Source organism: Cyprinus carpio, chromosome A16, assembly GCF_018340385.1.
Source record: "Cyprinus carpio isolate SPL01 chromosome A16, ASM1834038v1, whole genome shotgun sequence".
NCBI lineage: Eukaryota > Metazoa > Chordata > Actinopteri > Cypriniformes > Cyprinidae > Cyprinus > Cyprinus carpio.
In genome coordinates this window covers 389,193-409,192 of record NC_056587.1, presented here as the reverse complement: position 1 = coordinate 409,192, position 20,000 = coordinate 389,193, and the positions used below count along the sequence as shown (strand labels likewise).

At 37.4% G+C, this 20,000-nt stretch overlaps 2 protein-coding genes and 1 long non-coding RNA gene across 3 annotated transcripts in view; 1 reads left to right on the top strand and 2 right to left on the bottom strand.

Annotated features, from left to right (window-relative positions):
• Positions 1-3,649: 3,649 nt before the first annotated feature.
• On the bottom strand, positions 3,650-11,882 carry preb (prolactin regulatory element binding). The gene is made up of 10 exons (XM_019078820.2): positions 11,715-11,882; positions 10,333-10,494; positions 9,107-9,302; positions 8,786-9,018; positions 8,631-8,711; positions 8,376-8,503; positions 7,198-7,371; positions 7,038-7,110; positions 6,649-6,808; positions 3,650-4,102 (listed from the first exon to the last, which is right to left on the bottom strand). The coding sequence occupies exons 2-10, from the start codon at positions 10,465-10,467 to the stop codon at positions 4,008-4,010; spliced, it is 1,275 nt and encodes a 424-aa protein (XP_018934365.2). The 5' UTR covers positions 10,468-10,494; positions 11,715-11,882; the 3' UTR covers positions 3,650-4,007.
• A 1,475-nt stretch (positions 11,883-13,357) lies between these two features.
• LOC122148062 lies at positions 13,358-13,722 on the bottom strand. The gene is made up of 3 exons (XR_006162062.1): positions 13,662-13,722; positions 13,522-13,575; positions 13,358-13,436 (listed from the first exon to the last, which is right to left on the bottom strand). It is a non-coding gene; the product is annotated as an uncharacterized LOC122148062 (long non-coding RNA).
• A 2,179-nt stretch (positions 13,723-15,901) lies between these two features.
• The window catches only part of adcy3a (adenylate cyclase 3a), a 22,032-nt gene continuing 17,933 nt past the window's right edge, over positions 15,902-20,000 (top strand). Inside the window, exon 1 of the mRNA XM_042771936.1 lies at positions 15,902-17,637. Within this exon, the coding sequence (XP_042627870.1) occupies positions 16,963-17,637 (675 nt within the window). The 5' untranslated portion in view covers positions 15,902-16,962. The remainder of the gene's footprint in view (positions 17,638-20,000) is intronic.

The window sequence follows — 20,000 nt, the reverse complement described above, 5'->3', positions numbered from 1 at the left end:
TACTCAGTGCTTTACTGAATAATAAAGTGCAACTTTTATTTTTATAACAAATACAAAAATGTAGAATGAATAAATTTTAAATCTAGAGCTTGATGAGAAGTTTAAAAACCATGAAATAATGATAAAAGATGTCAAGAAATTGAACTTCTGTTTGAAGCACGTGGTCAAAAAGACTTTGATGATATGTGAGAAAGATCAAGGCATTACTGAGCAGGTGACTGTCAGCGGGGTTACACAGAGAGTTACAGCTGGTCATCTCATGCCATAAACTGACATTAAACAAAGAGATAAAAACAGTCAATGATTGAGTCACTGAGTCTGTGGGATTTCATGCTCTGCGAGCGCTGATGTCTGAAATAAACCCAGACTCCCTGAACAGGCTGAAGTGGCCTTTCTTGTGTGAGTGAGAGAGAGAAAGAGGAATGCTGTTTGTTCCTGCGAGCGTCCGAGACGCTGTTCTGTCTGGGCCGGTCATTTCCTGTCGGACTCGGGTCGGGTGCGAGGTGGGTGTTGTGCACACACTGGTTTTGCTCTTTTCTGTGCACCAGACAGTGGTTTTCCGTGGGATCGGACAGCAGTGTGGTCACGTCACAGAGAAAGCCTCTGTCTGTGACTGAGGTGCGTGAGGAGAAGAGCCTCAGTGCTGCTCTGGTGTGTGAGAAGATTGTTGTGCTGCTCTTGGGAAATGTAGGTTTGGTCAATACAGCTGGAGCTCACAGCGCAGGTGAACAGCGCCATCTAGTGTCGGATCTGGAAGCTCTAAGTCTACTCCATAGAGCCAAGCAGGTTTATCATTAACTCAAACTATTAAAAAAAAACATTTTCATTATTTGAAATAAATCTCAAATAAAATACAATCAAAATAAAATATGTAAATAAAAGCTACTTTTAATAAAATGTTAATAAATACTATAATAGCATATAAATAATTCTAAAATAACAAGTTTTACTACTAAAATTTAAGCTAAAAATAATAAAATAAAATAATGAAATGACAAAATCATATCAAAATTACTAGAACTAAAATTAAACTAAAACCTGAAAATACATATCAAAAAAATCTAATTCAAAATGTTATTGTAGTCAATCAGAAAGAAGTATATTTACTTAAAATAAAACAAACATCAATTGAAAAAAAATTCAGCTTGACAAAGTAACATTTCTCATTTTAATTTAGTTTAACGATGTAAAACTATATATGAAAATAAATTGAATAAAAATGTATTTTTAAAAACTAATAAAATGACAAAAAGCACCTAACAAAATTACTAAACTAAATTTAGATTAAAAACTTAAAATATGAAAATAAAAGCTACTTCAAAATGTTAATAAATACTATAATAGCATATAAATAATTGTAAAATAACACAAGTATTACTACTAAAACTTAAGCTAAAAATATTAAAATAAAATGACAAAATCAAAATTACTAGAACTAAAATTTAAATACAAACTGAAAATAAATTGAATAAAAAAGTTTTTAAAAAAAATCAAATAAAATGACAAAACAAAATTACTAAAATTTTAACTTAAATTAAAATGAAAATGGAAAATATGAAAATAAAAAATAATTCAGAACATTATTTAAAATGATACTAAAATATCACGGGGGCCAAAGTCATATGTCCTGTATACTTGGAGGTAGGTTGTAAAATGTATTATTATATAGTAATATTTAAACCATTTTAAATATTGCAATATTAACTTAAAATCTCAGGAAAACTCAAAGTAAAAATATTTTGAGGTGATATTTGACTGACAAAAAAACAAGTCTGTGAGTCCCTGCAGCACCTACAGTATATAGACAGCTCACTGGGTTTCAGAACAGAGCTAGTGTCCAGCTGAGAAAAGCTGCTGTGATCAGCGAGTGTTAGTCAAGTTTGACCTGATGGTTAAAAGGGAAAACAAATGTAAGCCGTTCAATTAAAGGCCATTAAGCTGCAAATATAAACTTAGACAAAGTGCTTAACCGGATGAAAATAATTAGACTTATTCAGCCTGAGATATCTCAGGCACTGCTGTAAAACATACCGGTCAAGGGTTCGAGGCTCTCAGCATCCCAGTTTAGATGATGGTGTATTCAGTTTTAGAGGATTCTGGATTAACTTCTCTCCATGTGCACCATTCTTCTGAAGGAAGCTACTCGAACAGCTACTGAAATCTCCTTCTCCCTTTTATTCCCGTGTTGGCAGTAAAAGGAGAATGTGAAGAACTGTCTGAATCTTCACAAACACCCAAAGGACTGAGAACGACAAACACTGACCGTTATCCTCTCTGAGCGACCCGGACGAGTCTGGAAGTCATTAGCATGCAAACATTTAAAACAGTCTGCAATCCACAGTGATGAGAGAGAGAGAGTCGGGATTGTAAGAGTTTCATCTCTTCCCAAATTCAAAACTCAATTAAAGACGCATCTGTTTATTCAGTGTTATTGAAATGTTTACGTGTGCTGACTCGCTTCTTGTGATTGCAATCAGTTTGACCCTCGTTTTGTTGAACTTGTTTCTCTTTTACTTTCATTGGTTGTGTAGGTTTTGTTTTCTTTCTTTTTGCTGCATGCAATATTAAGTGTTTGTGCTATAGGAACTATACTGCTGTCAAAGACACAAAGTCCCAATCCTAGCAAACCAACCACCCATGAATCAGCAGCAAATTAAAGGTTCAAATAAATGCTGTTGAAGCCCAAACAGCAGCGTGGTCTTTGGCTGGAATGTTGTTCTGGACCAAACACGGATGTAGATCCAGAAACACATCCCCAGAGCTACACAGCTCCTGAAATGAGAGGTTTAGAAAGCTAACTCAAGTCCTAAAGCTATAGGCATTACCCCAGTGAAAATGTACACTTAAGTGCACTGTTAAAAGATGGAAATAATATACTAAAATAGAATATACTTCAGTGTGAACTGACTGTAATGTTTTCAGACACAACTGAATGTTATCTGGAATTCAATTTAGATTAAATGCAATTAACTGAACTTTAGAGTGGGTTTGACCCGTTTACTTGAAATAAAACTAAACTAGTAAAATAAAATAAAACTAAATAATAATAAAAAAAAAAAAAAAATTAAATCTAGCTTAACTTGGTGTACTAAAATAACTAAAACTAAAACTGAAATTAAAAACAAATATATGAACAAACTTTGTTTATATATATATAATAGATGTCAGTGTTGGGTTTTAGGGATATTTTTGTACAATAATCAGTGGATGTTGGCTCACTCTGGATCTGAGAACAGCTGGTCTCAATAAACGTCCTCTAGTGGAGTGAAAGAAAACACCAGTCACTTTACATTTGACTCGATTTGACCTTAAACACATCCCTTGTCTTCTTGAGCGATTCATTATTGCATGCTACTCCAAAAAGATCAATCTGTCTGTAAACTTTTGCACTGTGTCTGAAAGGACTTTCCTTTTTGCACGAGGTCACAAATCCAGTGAGCATGACATAACGCTCATGTTTCACAATCCAATCAATTTCCGAAGGATTAAATTCAATCCCTTCTTACTGCTTTCTCCCTAAATATTAGATTTTAATCTGAAATATCTTGGATTACGGCTGCGAGGACTGTTCGTTTGTAGTGAATGAAGTGCTGTGCTACACGAAGCTGTTGATCAGCACATAAATAACCAGACAGACGTGCCAACAGCATACGTGTTCAGATGATATATTTATATTTTTACATGGTTTTAAATATTTAAAATAATTCACGGTTGAAATTCCCTGCATATATTTCTCCATTTAAAGGCATTTCATGACTTGACGTCTTTATGAGGAAATCCAGTCCTGTGTTTCAGTGACCCTAGATCAGTTCATTCAGGATCTTCAGGTCATGCCCAAATTCTTCATCTGCTCTGATTCATAAGAAGTTCACACTTCAGTTAAAACATGATGCTAATTCACATTTCCATTATCATTTCCAACTGATTAAACAATTTCATAGATGCAGCTTTGCTTCAAGTCGTCTTTTAGTATATAATAATGAGATAATGAGAAGGGACAGGCTACACTAAATGAATCCTGGGAAGAGAGACTGCAGGAGCAGAATCACTCCAACCACCATCAGACCGCAGAAGAAGAGCACCAGCCACAGCGGGAATGATCCCCAAACATAAATAAACATAAACGCGTGCATAGATTAAATCACAACACTGATAATCCACAAACACAATACACTGTTTTAACTTACAATGAAGAGAGAAACTGTTCAAGACATGTAATTAGCAGCAGAACAATACAATAGTTTTAACTATCATATAAAACATCAAGGATTGATTGACCGATCAGAAGCGGTGTAAAAATGTTTATGATATCTTAATATCTTTATGCCTCGGAGTCACAATTAGCAGATTAGAGCTGGATGGTAATAAAGTTCCTATTTTGCAACAATACAAGCAATAAAGCAGTTGAGATTTGCTATATAATATATATATATACACAGTACAGGTCAAAAGTTTGGAAACAGTACTATTTTTAATGTTTTTGAAAGAAGTTTCTTCTGCTCATCAAGCCTGCATTTATTTGATCAAAAATACAGAAAAAAATGTAACATTGTGATATATTATTACAATTTAAAATAATTGTTTTTAAATTTATTATGCTTTAAATGATCATTTATTTCTGTGATGCAAAGCTGAATTTTTAGGATCATTATCACATGATCCTTTAGAAATCATTCTAATATGATGATTCATTATCAAAGTTGGAAACAGTTCTGCTGCTTAATATTTTTTTCAGAACATGTGATACTTTTTTAGGATACTTTGATTAATAAAAAGTAAAAAAAAAAAAAAAAAAAAAAGCTATGTTTTTAAAATATTAATATTTTGTAATAACAATATACACTACTGGTCAGTAATTTGGGGTCAGTAATATTTTTTTTTCTTTCTTTTTTTTTTTAAATAAAATCAATACTTTTTAGATTTAGCAAGGATGTGATGTGTTAAATTGATAAAAAGTGATAGTAAAGAAAATATATTATTAGAATATATATTATTATAATTTTTTTTTTTTTTTTTTTTTGAATAAATGCAGTTCTTTTTAACCTTTTATTCATCAAATATATTAGACAGCAGAACTGTTTCCAACACTCATAATAAATCAGAATATTAGAATGATTTCTAAATGATCATGTGATAGACTGGATGTTACATGTGACACTGAAGGCTGGAGTAATGATGCTGAAAATTCAGCTTTGATCACAGGAATATTTTTTTTTTTAAAGTATATTCAAATAGAAAACTATTATTTTAAGTTGTAATAATATTTCACAATATTACTGTTTTTTTCTGTATTTTTGATCAAATAAATGCAGGCTTGATGAGCAGAAAAGACTTCTTTCAAAAACATTAAAAATAGTAATGTTTCCAAACTTTTGACCTGTACTGTATATATATATATATTGCTTTATGTGAGTATTTATGAGAATAAAGTTGGACATACTTACATATGCAATTTTATATAAAGGGCCGAGCAACAATATAGTTACATTTTGCGACAAAATAAAAAATCAGGCAGCTGAGATTTGCTATAAAGTATCAAGATTGCTTTAAATAAAAAGTCTACATTGGGTTCAGGGTTGAACTTAAACCAGCTCAGTTTAATGAAATCATGAACAGCATATCAGTGGATCTTCATTTGATATTAATAACTTATGTGTGATTTTGAAATGTCTTATTTGGCATCATGTATATTACGGCTGTGCAAAAAATCGAATACAATTTTCATGCGCATCTCTTCAGTAAAGACGCTCCTGTGATTAGTAGTATATCTCCAGCACTGATCAGGGTTGCCAGGTTTTCACAACAAACCCTGCCCAGTTGCTTCTCAAAACTAGTCCAAAACTAGCCCAATCGCGTTTCCAGGAGGTTCCCCGATAAAAATTGCATCCCGGGGTTAAAATATACGTTTTTTGACAGGGTTCACTTGGTAAAATTCACATTTTAGGGGCTAAATATCACGTTATTGGTATTGGTCGTCGCTTCAACCCGCGGACATGGAAAAACAACCGCAGACTTGGCAACACTGGTTGGCATTTACTACACAGAGCCGTAGTTCACTGACAGTCTACACAAAATCGATTTTAAAATCACAGGCGATTCTTTCTTCGATTTTGAAAGCGATTTTGTGTAGCTTGTCGGTGGACTACGGCTCTGTGTAGTAAATGCCGCTCCACCTGAACCAGTGTTGCCAAGTCTGCGGTTGTTTTTCATGTTCGCGGGTTGAAGCGACCCCAATACCAATAACGTGATATTTAGCCCCTAAAATGTGAATTTTACCAAGTGAACCCTGTCAAAAAACGTATATTTTAACCCCGGGATGCAATTTTATCGGGGAACCTCCTGGAAACGCGATTGGGCTAGTTTTGGACTAGTTTTGAGAAGCAACTGGGCAGGTTTTGTTGTGAAAACCTGGCAACCCTGATCTTAATGCATGTGCTGGAGATATACTACTAATCACAAGAGCGTCTTTACTGAAGAAATTCTCACCAAAATAAAAATAAATTTATACTAACACCCAAAATGTATATATATGAAAACAGATGCGGATTTGATCCACTTTAGGGTTCATTTCATACAGTCTGTTGTCTACATGTATGCGAATAAAGTTGGACACGTATGTATATATACATCTGATGATGTCATACTTACTCCGGTTGGACACGGCATGCACCTGACAGCGGCTGTCAACGGCTACGCTCAACATGACCACTTCATTATTCCCCTTCACAGCTGCACTCTTAGGAGAGTCTGGCAGGAACGTCACGTCTGTGACCACAATGCCATGAGATTCCTGGATGTAGTACAGTTTCTGGAGGGTTCATCAGAAGAGATGGTCAGTAGGTTCCTTTTTCACTGACTACATAGGATGCTGACTTAAAAGGTAGCTGCCTAAGAGATCTCACAGGTGGACTGATCTGAAATTAGTTAAATTGCCAACAACTTTGTGCAAGATTTGAACATTGCTTCTCACAACATAACAAAAGCATCTGAACAGGTTTTGCCTGAATGTCACTGATTAGTGATTCTGCTGTTTGTACCTGCAGGGAAAACGCTATATAGATGGCCACGGATCCCGTCACAGTGCCAAGACCAAGAAATGTTCCAGAGTCACTGAGGAAACACACACGGCCATCAAACACACGATTATTCACCTTAACAATGAATGATGCATGAGAGACACAGACAAATCCCCTCTACCTCACTGAAAGACAAGATATAACTTCATTCCCACAAGGCTTCGTGAGCAGCGGCAGGAAAGCCTGTCCGTCCCATTTGGTGATGTAGCACGGAGGGGGTTTGCGGTCCCGTTTGTGGGGGATTTGGACTGTATAGAGTCTTAAAGCATCTTTCTGGTCCTCTACCTTTGCAAACCTGGAACATAATGACAAACATAAAATAATCCACAGCACTCCAGTCCATCAGTTAACGTCTTGTGAAGACAAAAGCTGCGTGTTTGTGAGAAACAAATCCATCAAGGCATTTTTAACTCCAAACGGCTGCTTCATGCCAAAATATAAGTCCATGATCTATAATAACACTTCCTCCAGTGAAAAACGTCCATCCTCTGTTGTCTCTCACATCAAAAGCCACCCACATATTTATATAAAAATGTTTGGCTCGTAAATGGTGTTTGATCTGTGCATCCTTCTTTCCTGATTCAGACCAATCTTTCCACTAATGAGACCAATAATATGGATTATGCACTCGTATTTTAGCCAGAAGTGACACTTTGAAGTTAAAACGCAGTAATGAACAATTTGTATCTTACAAAAACATAGCTTTTATCTCACAAGACGTTAACTGATGGACTGAGTCAAAAGATCTACATTTCAAATAAAAGCTGTTCTTTTGAACTCTCTATTAATCAAAGAATCCTGAAAAATAAACGTATTACGGTTTCCATTACAATATTCCACTGTGTTCAACACTGATAATAATCAGAAATGTTTCTTGAGCAGCAAATCATCATATTAGAATGATTTCTGAAGATCATGTGACACTGAAGACTGGAGTAATGATGTGTAATTTTACTATATTTTTTATCAAATAAATGCAGCCTTGGTGAGCAGAAGAGACTTCTTTCAGTTATTTTAAAAATTGTAGAAATACTTCACAATATTACTGTTTATTTTTTAACAAAAAATGCAGGTTTGTTGAACATTAGACTGCTCTTTAAAAAATCATACTGACCCCAAACTTTTGAATGGTAGTGTAACTACACAATAATATAATAATAATATAATAATAATAATAATAATTTGAAGTCCTAAGGTTGGCAAACAACACATCTGTTCCGCTGACAAAGAAAATGACCTGAGCCCTATTTTTAAGCCTTTTCATGGAAAGCGGCAGCTGTCAGGAAGAGCACAACTTGCCTGCATGACTTGTAGCGGTACATCTTCTCTGTGATCTGAGGCATGTTTTCATGCCAACACAAACCCACGGCCAGCTGATCGCCGCTCCACACACTGCACTCGAAATCACGGCCAACTGTAACAATGTGCTACATCAAGAAAGAGAACGGCACTATTTGGATGAACCAGCATAAAACAGATCGTACTCACAACAGAGAAGCGTTAACTGGTTTTTCTCAGTTCTTAATAACTATGAAGAATCTTCTCAGAACACACCTTGCTGTCAGGACTGATGTCTATATCCTCCAGCTCATCCCTGTGAGCTCTGAAACTGAACTTCTCTTTCAAAGAGGGGAACTGGAGAGAGAAGAAACGAGTTGAGACAAGGACGGTGCTGATACAAACCACACAGACTCATGGGAGACGCTCACCTCCCACACTCTGACGTAACCGTCGGCCCCGCCGCTCAGCAGAAGCGTGAGGTCGCCGCTGAAGCGCACACACTTCACACAGGGGTCCTGCGGGCTGAGGTCGGCCTGCACCGCTCCAGCATCCTCCACCACCACCTGAGGAGAATCCTCCTTCATCTGCGCCACGTCTCCTCCTCCCTCTCCGTTCTGACCTCTCCTGCCTCGCTTCCTGGCTGCACCTTTATCTCCAGCTCCTATTGACAGGTGTCACAGGAAAAGATGCATGAAAGCGGTTATGCATGACCGTTCATTCCTCACTGCTTTGGTTGTGCCTCGACTGACCATCTTTGGCTGCGGGTTTCTTCTCCTGTTTAGCCGTGTGGTGACTGAACCTCATCAGGGTGCAGTTGGCGTCCTGTCCCGCGGCGATCACGTCTCCACCCAGACACATGCACATGGTGGCTCGCGTGTCCGTTTCATGAGTGTGCAGCAAGGTGGCGCTGTGCACTCCGCCGACCAGATCCAGACTCAGGAAATGCTGCAACGAAACTGTAATGCTAAACACACTTCACTTGTGTCACTTTCAACAGATAAATACATAATGCATGACCCTGTGAAATACAATACATTTTTTCCTGGATTTTGGGGTTTCTGTTTCAATTTTTCTGGATTCCATTTTTTAATTGTTAAATAAAAATGTAGTAATCAAAAAGCCAATTTGAAATCTAGCCAAAGAAACTTTTATAAACAATTACAATTTATAAAATTTAACAACAGTACATAAAAAGTACAAATAAAAAAATAAATTTAGGGCCCACTGAAATCAGTTATATTTGTTCCCAAATGCAGCTTGATTTTCCCAAATTCCGTGTTTTCCCTTTTAATTTTTCTGGATTCCATTTCAATGGTTTAACTAAATGTTATTAATCAAAAAAGGACGTCAAACCAACTGAACTCTTAAAACTTTCAATAGTTTTATCATTTATTAAAACGTTCACAATAACAGTGCCCTATCTGAGGTGTTTTATTTATTTATTTATTTCAGAAATTCTGTCTGTTTTAATCTTTCTGCAATCTGTGTTTTACGTTTTAAGACAAAGTTATGATCGAAACCCGCGGTGATCAAATCGAATTTAATTAATCTTTTAAAAAATAATCAAATGAAGTTTAAACAAGTCCTTTCGTTTTTTTGGCAAACAAAGTGCTGCACAACAGAGGTTTACGGTTTAAAATTAAATTAAAAGGGGAAAAATAAATTGTGATATTCCTTAAACCATGTAATGTTGTAATAAACTGTTATTATTTTAAGAAAGACATTCTACTGTATAATAGTAATATTGTTATATATAATAATACATGCAGACTCACAATCACTTATTCTATATACTATAAATCCCATTTTTATGACAGGATTCAGTGATTCTGTCTGTGCTTTCCGCATCACAGAAATCAGGCCCTAAAAGTGCTACTTCTAAATAAAATCATAAATAAATGACAAATATGTAACTGTTTGATTAATGGAGATTATGTAATCGAGCATGTCAGCTGAAGTTTGTTAGAGACAGTACCATTCCGTTCTTGATGCCGGTCTTGGACGCGCCTCCTCCTCCGGCTGTGATGATCAGGCCGGTCCTGGGCTCGATCCTCACAGTATAGAGAGGGAAGGGGGCTCTGTACAGCTCAGGCGCTCTCCGTTTGCCCATGCTGCTCTGTGATCTCTGGACTCTGGTCTGAAAGTAAGTTACTGACTGTTACACACAATTCCACAAAACCGATCCACAAGCAAACAGAGCTGCGGCACAGTGTGATGAAGTTCAGCTGAGGACTCATTCCTACTCTGCACTCGTAGTATTTCTGTAGTAGTGTGTACAGTGCACACATTAAACAAATTTTCTCAAAGAATGCATTTTCAACAAACAAAACAAAACAATACAAATTTAAAAAAGCTTTACTTTTTTCCTGTACATTCGAATGTGTCCTGTTTAATTAATTTAATTAGCAAAAAAAAAAATAAAAAAAAACAAGTCTCTTTTATATATTTTAAATAGTACAGGTCAGAATAAGTATGTTGTTTCATCACTTGCTCACCAATGGATGCTCTGCAGTGAATGGGTGCCGTCAGAATTAGAGTTCCAACAGCTGATAAAAACATCACAATAATCCAGAAGCTGCATGTTTGCAATAAACAATCCCATTATTAACATGTTTTTAAATTTTAAATCAAAATTGCATCCAGCTAAAATACCAGTCCTCTATCCGTAATATCATATTCTACAGCAAAAAAATAAATAAAATAATAATAATAATAATAGTCTTGTCTGAATCAAGCAAGACATATGCACAGATTAAGCCCCAAAACAGTTTAAACATCTTAATGATGGATTTAAACACACAGTTTTTCACTTCTCCAGACATTAACTGATGGACTGGAGTGCTGTGGATTATTGTGATGTTTTTATCAGCTGTTTGGACTCTCATTCTGACGGCACCCATTCACTGCAGAGCATCCACTGGTGAACAAGTGATGATAAATTCTCCATAAAATGAACAAACAAACATCTCATCTACATCTTGGATGGCCTGAGGGTGAGTACATATTCTGCAAAGTTTTGGGGTGAACCATCCCTTTAATAAAGTTTGTCCAAGCCAAGTCTTTCTGAAAGCATATATAAACAGACTCCCTTCAGTTACAACACACATTAATCACAGAGACTCATAAACACATCTCAGAGTCCATACATCACTGCATGCTGAGACACAATATAAACACTGGATTCTCAGGGTTTCATTCACTGCAGCTTCATCTCTTCAGCGCAGTACTCCTTCAGACAACAGCACATACACATCACAGTTCCGCTGGGTGTGTGTGTGTGTGTGTGTGTGTGTGTGTGTGTGTGTGTGTTCTGCTCAAGCTCGGTTAGCGCGTCGGTGTCGGTGTGAGGCACTGCACCTGTGTCTGTGGACGCGCTCCTGTCTCTTACTCCAGTTATTCCAGTGTTTAGTGGACATGCCACTGTCTTTTTCCACTGGATCTCTCACAACATTTATCACAGAACCACCATCTACTTCCTCTGTTTCTCTAGATACACGTCAGCAGAGCGTCACATCCCACGCGCCTGCGTGCACGCCCGGCGTCATGCGCGCACCCGTAACGAACGTAATAATAACGCAGCTATAAATTCGAATGGCGTGAACGTGTTTGTCGCTTAAGTGAGTTGTGCATTAAGCAAGGTTGTTAATTAAATGTAAAATAAATGGACCTACCCTGATTTAATTAAGCGCTTATGGCCTAGTGCAGTTTCGAAATGCTTAAATACGGAAATTCCTAAAAAAAAAAAACTTGTAATGCATTATTTCAATTCAATTACATTACATACTTACATGATAATTATAACATAAATATAATATAAAGTTATTAAAAATAAACGAAATTAAATAACTAAGATATATTACATAAATAGCTAAATAAATTGTGATTTGCATACTAATATATAGATGAATATATTAACCCAGTTGTTTGCCCTCCAAGGAACATGTTTGCACAGTTTCATACTACAGAATTAATAATAATAATAATAATAACTGCTTATGACGTGAATTTTGACATAGATTTGGGCAACAGGCCTATTTCACAGCGTGACGTCTGCTTTAAAGTCCCAAACTTGCACATAATGAAGCACTGGATAATTGTTCCCCTGTGAACCTCTGAGGCAGAGCACATTTAATAATTACCATGCTCCTGGTCTCCCTCAGGTTCTCTTTGTGTACTTAGCAACAAGAGCCTGGGAATATATCTTAATTACAGTAAGCAGTGTCCAGCAGTGCTCCAGGCCCATGACTCCTGCGCTCTCTTCATAAGTGTTCACAGAGGAGCTCGTGAAGATGTGGTGTCACATTCATGGTTGAGGAGTGTGAGTTGATGTGATGTGTTTGTCAGGCATGATGTGATGTTGATGTGCTCTGTCCATGCTCTGTAAAGGTCAGCTGTCTGATTATTGATTTCTTGTTCAATACAGGGTTTCAGTGGAATAATCCATATGACCCTGAGGTGATATCAGCCGGGGCGTCCGGTGTCGGACAGTCACAACAGAGAAAACATGTCATTTATGTAACGTTAATATGATAAAAGTTAACCCACCCTAGATATTGGTCCACAGCTATCCAAACAATGTAGCCCTTACAGAGGTAAAAAAAAATTCCCTTTGTGTGTGTTTTCAAATAAATTCTTATTCTCAATATGGCACACTATGTTTACGCTTAGTGTTCACAGTTTTGTGGAGAATGCATTGAAAAACACGTGTTGCATTATTTATCCATAAAAACCCAACATACCTTTTATAAAACCACCAAACACACAACATACACCTAACCTCACATTAATATTAAACAGTTCGCATATTTAGAAAATGCCCAGCAAACACAGAACGTTCCCCTAACGTTAGTTTTTGGTTCCCGTTTGGTTATTTAGAAAAAAACCAAAAAATAACGTTAGGGGAACGTTCTTTTTAGGTTATTTTTTTCCAAACCATAAAATAACGTTAAATTATAATATTATATAGAGTCAGTTCCTTAAATGTGTATGCATGATTGTGACTAAGAACTGTTTGCTTACTCTTTGTGGCTTCATCAGATGAGGACTCTGGCTCTCTTAACAGATGTGACACTGCTGAAACTTAAAAACAAAATATCTATGTTTCAAAATGTAAAATATTACATACAAGTTTATGAATATATCACAATTAAATATTGTTACACACCTTGTTGGGGTGGTGACACATTCTGCAGTGAGAACTGTGGCAATGATGCCTCTGCTGTAAATATATTTTATTTATTTTAAATAGAGCTGCAATTACAAATAGACATTAAACGTTTATTAAAATAAGAAACTTCCTCCTACAGAATAAATCCGGAGAACTTGGCTTTTCTCGATTGTCTGTGGATTGGAAAGAAAATATATTACTTTAAGTCTATATAGGATTGTAAACTGGTTAAATCTGTAAACTTTCAATACTTAAAGCACTCCCAGATACTGAAAGTGATTTTTGTTTATCACTTGTAGTTGTCTTTCCCTCTTTATTACTTTATATTTGCCTGTATGCCAAATTAAATCATAAAATCATTTCACACCCATAACATTTTGTATTTTGCCTCTTTAATGTAAGTTAGTTTAGCTGGAGGATTAAGTGATTCTTAAACTCCAAACTTCAAAATAGAATATAGTTTCCCCATGCCTAATAACACATGTGACCAAGATGACTACATATCCAAAATAATGACACAAATATTACTTAAAGTGAAAATTAAGTAACTTAAAGTAATAGATGGCAGGGAAAAAACTCTGTGGAGGCGGCAGTGGAGGGTGACACAAAATCTAATAAATCAAAGAAAGCATAGTAATATATTACTAACAATTGATGACATTACAATACACAAGGATAGAGCATTGTCCTTAACAAATACTGCATGTACTTTGTTGAATTACGCTATGAATCAACATGAGTATCAAAGATGAATCCAAAATCAAACACTAAAAATGTGCCTGATGGTTAAAAAAACAGCTTAGGGCATTGGATGCCAATGGTCTGTTTAAAGACAAGCAAAAGGGGAGACAATATTGCATAAATCTGTATTGATAGATATGTGCTAAATAACTTCTAACTAAATAACTAAAGTCTTTAAAGTAGCTTAAGAGATAGGAAACCTGAGTGAATATGAGTGAGATATTGCAAATGTCTTTACAAATGAATATGTATTGTTTTCATTAATTATTATTGACTAAACGGTATATTATGAACATGGTAAATCAGAAATGCAGAATGATATTGTATTGTTTCAAATACTTCAGTATCGAAATATCGATACTTTTGACAACACTATAGTCATAAATGCAGGGTGCTAGATTGTACTTTAGAAGAACAACCTCTTTAATTTGTTTATTAAAAGACACTGATGACTCTGGTTTGCTGCACAATATAACTTTAATTGATCTATCCCCAATTAAAAAAAGGTGTCTGACAGTCAGTAGAAACATACTTACAAAGCCAAGGATGCTGGGCGATGTGGCTCTGAAAATAGCCTTTGGGTTGTATGTAGGTGCCACAGACACACAAGCAGAAGAAAGAAAAGTAGGAAACCTTACTGATTATGAGTGAGATATTGAAAACATATGTATGAATTATGAATTATTATGTATGGGTCTGTATTGATGAACAGAATAGTCAAATAATTTTTTTTTTAGAGTATTTCTATGAAAACTGGCAGATCAGAGATCATTTTATTTTAAGAACTATGCCTTTAATGTCTTTAAGACATTACTAACATGCTGCTTGATGTTGATTTAACTGATCTAAACTCAAATACTGATAGGGATCTGATAGTCAGTCGAAGTATATACTTACAAAGCCAAAGACGCTCTCGTGATGTGGCTCTTAAAAGAGCCTTTGGGGTGTATATACAGTAGCTGCTGTAGACACAAACTAAAGAGAGAATAGAAGAAAGAGGAACGAATATGAGTGAGATGTGTCTGTACAAACAAAAATATTAAAAATTTCACCAGATATTACTAATATATTGACCAGTCCTACTATAGAGAGGGTCGCGCTCATGAATATTAAACAGGTCGCGTGATTGGACGCTTCCGAGTATACGTCAGCACACGCGAATGAATATTCATATCGCGAGCCGACGCCATAGTACGATTGGTCGATTTCGTTTGCTGCGTTGAGAAGTCTGATTCATGTGAGCGAATCAGTTCGTTCGAGATGTTAAAATAAGAGAGTCGATTCAGACGAGTCATCGCTCAAAAGTGTTTTTAAAAACAATTTACTTCCTTTTTTTCCCCTCGTAGAATCATAAATAGTTATCTGTTTGTGATCGCATGCTTGTGAGCTTTCAACATGACATCCACGTCTTACTCAGCTCTCCATCACAACCGAATTGATAAGAGGGTTATTAACATATCATTAAATAACAATATGTATATTACGAACTATAAACAGCGTTCGGCGTTACTAATGTGTAGGCTAACCTGTTTGTAAGCTTCGCTCAAGCATAACTTTCTCAATTCAGATCGAATGATTCACGAAGGCTTTAAGAATCGGCTCCTGTGAATCATTAATAAGAACCGACTCCAAGCAACAATTCCTCCGCGAATCGGACATCACGTTCGTTTGCGTTTAGTAAGTGAGAAGGACTGGATCTCTGTATATGTACACAGACTCAATGAAAAGTCAGGTTTGTGTGGTGTCAGGTCTGGTTTATCAGGACTGCGCCAGTATCAACTTCTTTCATCAGTGAAACGGGAAGTCGCGTGATTATTAATGACTTCTGGTGGAAGAAGCCTCTGATTCGAGCATACGGTGGATTTTCATGTGTTTCACGGGCGATTTTGAAATTGTTCTTTGCCACAAATCGGACCGTGTTATGTTATACGGATAAAGGCAGCGCTGCATTTCCATGAGATACGGACAGTCCGAAGAGAGATCCACGCTTTCATCACTGAACCTCCGCGAAGATGTTGATTCGCACGTCTTGTGGTGATTTCAGTAGTGAAGATGTGAGGATATGTGTATCAGAAGGCAGCAGCGGTGTATTGTGAAATGCATTTCCATCTTTCACACAGCACCGGAGCGCAACATGTATTTCCTGCGTGAATCCTGTGTCATGCACGGGGAGGAAAATGCGTTTTAACAGATTGTATCAGGCCACGATACGCTCTCCGATCACGATCGCGTCTGTCCTCTCGATTTAAGCTGCCATTCGGGTTTTATTTTGCTTATCACAGCGTGTCATGCTGATCTGGGGCGAAACATCTCGTTCAATGGTCGCCTCGCTTCCTTCCTGAATCCTGATGTTCTTCATCCATGCGAGGATTCACCATGGAAACCCACCGTGAGCGCTGGTGGACACCGGGACTGGACCCGAGACTGGGAACAGAGAGGCTGGCGGATGTGTAAACCGCTCCCATATCCTTTTTGTCACCTTCATGTCAACTTGCTGCAGACCTCCGAAAAGCAAAGGCGTGCAGCTTCGGGAAGCGCATCCCAAGTGCCAAAGCCACGAACATGCATGCAAGATCTGATTCGGTGTCTAAACATGCCAGGCGTGACAATCAGGTGGCCGCTTCGGATCTGATCTCAGGTTTGGACATTGGTGAACACCAATTTTTATAGCATCTTATACAATCCAGCACCCCTAGAATGCCTCGGAACCGCACCTTTTCCGAGCCTGAGTACTCTGCGGAGTATTCGGCGGACTGTTCGGTCACCCTGCCCTCTGACCCCGGGCAGGCGGTGGGACGCACCCACGAGGTGACCGTGCGCAGCTCGGGCTGCTGCCTGTGTCTGCCGCGGTTCATGCGTCTGACCTTCGTGCCGGACTCTCTGGAGAACCTCTACCAGACCTACTTCCGCCGGCAGCGGCACGAGACCCTGCTGGTGCTGGTGGTGTTCGCGGCCCTCTTCGACTGCTACATCATCGTGATGTGTGCTGTGCTCTACACCGGCGATAAGCTGGCGTCTGTGGCCGTGGCGTCGGTGGGGCTGGCGGCGGACGTCCTGCTGTACCTGCTGTGCCGGTTCGGTCTGCTCCCGGACCGTGTGACACGCCGCCTGGTGCCCTACGCCTTATGGGTGCTCATAGCAGCCCAGATCTTCTGTTACTTAGGACTGAACTTCGCCCGCTTCCATCAGCCCAGCGACACGGTGGGCTGGCAGGCATTTTTTAGCTTTTCCTTCTTTCTGACGCTGCCGCTGCGGCTGACCCCTATAGTGCTGATCACGGCCGTGTCCTGCGGCGTGCACACGCTCGTCCTGGGCGTCACTATTGCCCAGCAGCAGCAGGAGGACATTCAGGGGGCGGCTCTTGGGAGACAGGTGAGAAAAATGATGGCAGCAGTTTGGAAGAATAAAGATGGGTCTTGAGAGGTTCAGATGATGATCATAAGCTTCCATGAAGAACCTTCAAAATCTCTCTGGAACCTTTCCATTTCACAAAATGTCCAAAAGGACATTTTTTTGGTTCCCAAAAGAACCTTCCAGTGCTTAAAAGAACCATGTTTTGCTAAGTGTGAAGAACATATTAATGATCTAAAGAACCTTTTTGTCCTCTATCAAGAACCTTCTGTGGAATGAAACCGTTCTTCATGGAGCCACTGATGCTGATAAAGAACGTTTATTTTCAGAAGTGTAGTGGAAAAGGGTTCTTTAGATTCTTTAAATGTACTTCATGCTTAGAAAAACATGGTTCTTTTAAGCACTGAAAGGTTCTTCAGGGAACCAAAAATGGTTCCTCTATAGCATCGCTGAGAAAAAACCCAACAAGCACTTTTTGGTAGCTTTAGTTTTAAGGGTGTAAATGATGGGCTCATATCATCTCACGGTTCCTCCCGAGGTTTCTGATCAAAGCCAGATTCAATCTGAGAACGTGAAAGACTCAATGACAACAATTTTTGCCATCAAACAAACACAAACACGTCTAAAGGCTGCATGAAGACTTGACTCCCTTTAATATATATATCAGTCATTTAGATATTAAATGGTTCTGATGAAATAAATACAAATTATTATTTTCTTAGTCCTTTTGAAGGGAATACATCCTGAAAAGCCTTGTAGATTCAAGCTTTGTAGACTTGAGATAATTATACATATCCAGATATGTCTACAGATATACAGTATCTATCTATCTATCTATCTAGAAGTACCAGTTAGTACTATTAAAATATTGATATTAAGGTAACACTTTGCAATGAGCTCCTATTAGATATTGCATTAACTAACATAAACTACCAATGAGCAATACATTTGTTATTGTGCTTAATAATGTTGGTTAATAAAAATACAACTGTTCATTGTTAGTTCATGTTAGCTCAGGTCCATTAAATGATATTAACAGATATAACTTTTGATTTTAATGTTGAATTTAACATAACCTAAGATTGATAAATGCCTTAGAAGTGTTTTTCATTGTTAGTTTAATGTTAACTAATGTAGTTCAGTAATGTTTACAAATGTAGCCTTATTGTAAAGTGTCAGCAGTATTAAAACAATTTTAATACTGATGAATAAGTCTAAATGGTACCTTCATCCATATTGAACTGAAGCTTTAGCCATAGAATTATTATTTTCTGAATCATGTTACAGTTGCACCTGATCTCACATGCTTCAGTCTAAATAAAGGTTCTTTACTGGCATTGATGGTCATCCACAGAGACTTTCTGTTCCACAAAAAGGTTCAAGTTTCCTTAGATTATAAAAATGTTCTTCACACTAAAAAAAAGGTTGTTTCAGAGTGGAACTATTCACTTTGGGGAACCCCAAATCTTTTTTCTATGACTTGGAAAACGCCTGTTAACCAGCAGCCTGGAGGTAAAGTAGATGTGTTTCAGTTCAAAGACACCAGACCTTGAGTCAGCTGAAGAAAAACACCGGACATTCAGATCACATTTATGCCTTTTTTTATTTTAGTTCGTTTAAAATTTCTGACATTGCATTTCTTTTTCTATAGAAGAGAAGTAACTTTTCAGACGATGACAACAAAGTGGTTCTGTATTGCGTTGCAAGAAAAGCGTGGATGTTTCTGGTGCGACAGAAATTAACAGACGCAGACCGTTGTATCATGCCACGAATTTAGGCTTGCATGAAGAGTTTCTTTACAAATACTCTGAATTACTCAAAACCTCTGAACCACAAGATGTTGCCCTTTGATGTCGTGTTATTTTCAAGGCAATTAAACATATTTTTATCCCAATAGTTGTTACAAGATTAAAAAAAATATATTTTTAATATTTATACATCATGGTGGCATTTGTTGTTTTCCCTTTTTAATTTATATGCTTAATTGTCAATGAAAAGTCTTTTGATTTTGGGATGAAATATGACATGAATTCATCAGATTCAGCTGATTCATCATAAATAGTAAGCTGATATTTGCTTCAGTGGTTTTGTGTCACTGCGGTCGTAAGATGGAGACGGGGCCAGAAGGGCCGGCAGGTGGGTGTCCAGCTGAGGTGCTTCGCTCTTCTTACTCAGCAAGACTGTTTCTGGAACAAACCGCAGCCCCGAGAGGCAGAACACAGAAAGCAGTTTATTCAAATACATTACAGAGCGAGACACTGGAGATCAGTGGCTCATGGAGGTGAATCTCAGGAAACGTGTGGAGAACACATTCAGGCTGTTTCACCCCAAAATCAAAACCAGCACTATTGATTGATTGATTGATTGATTGATTGATTGATTGA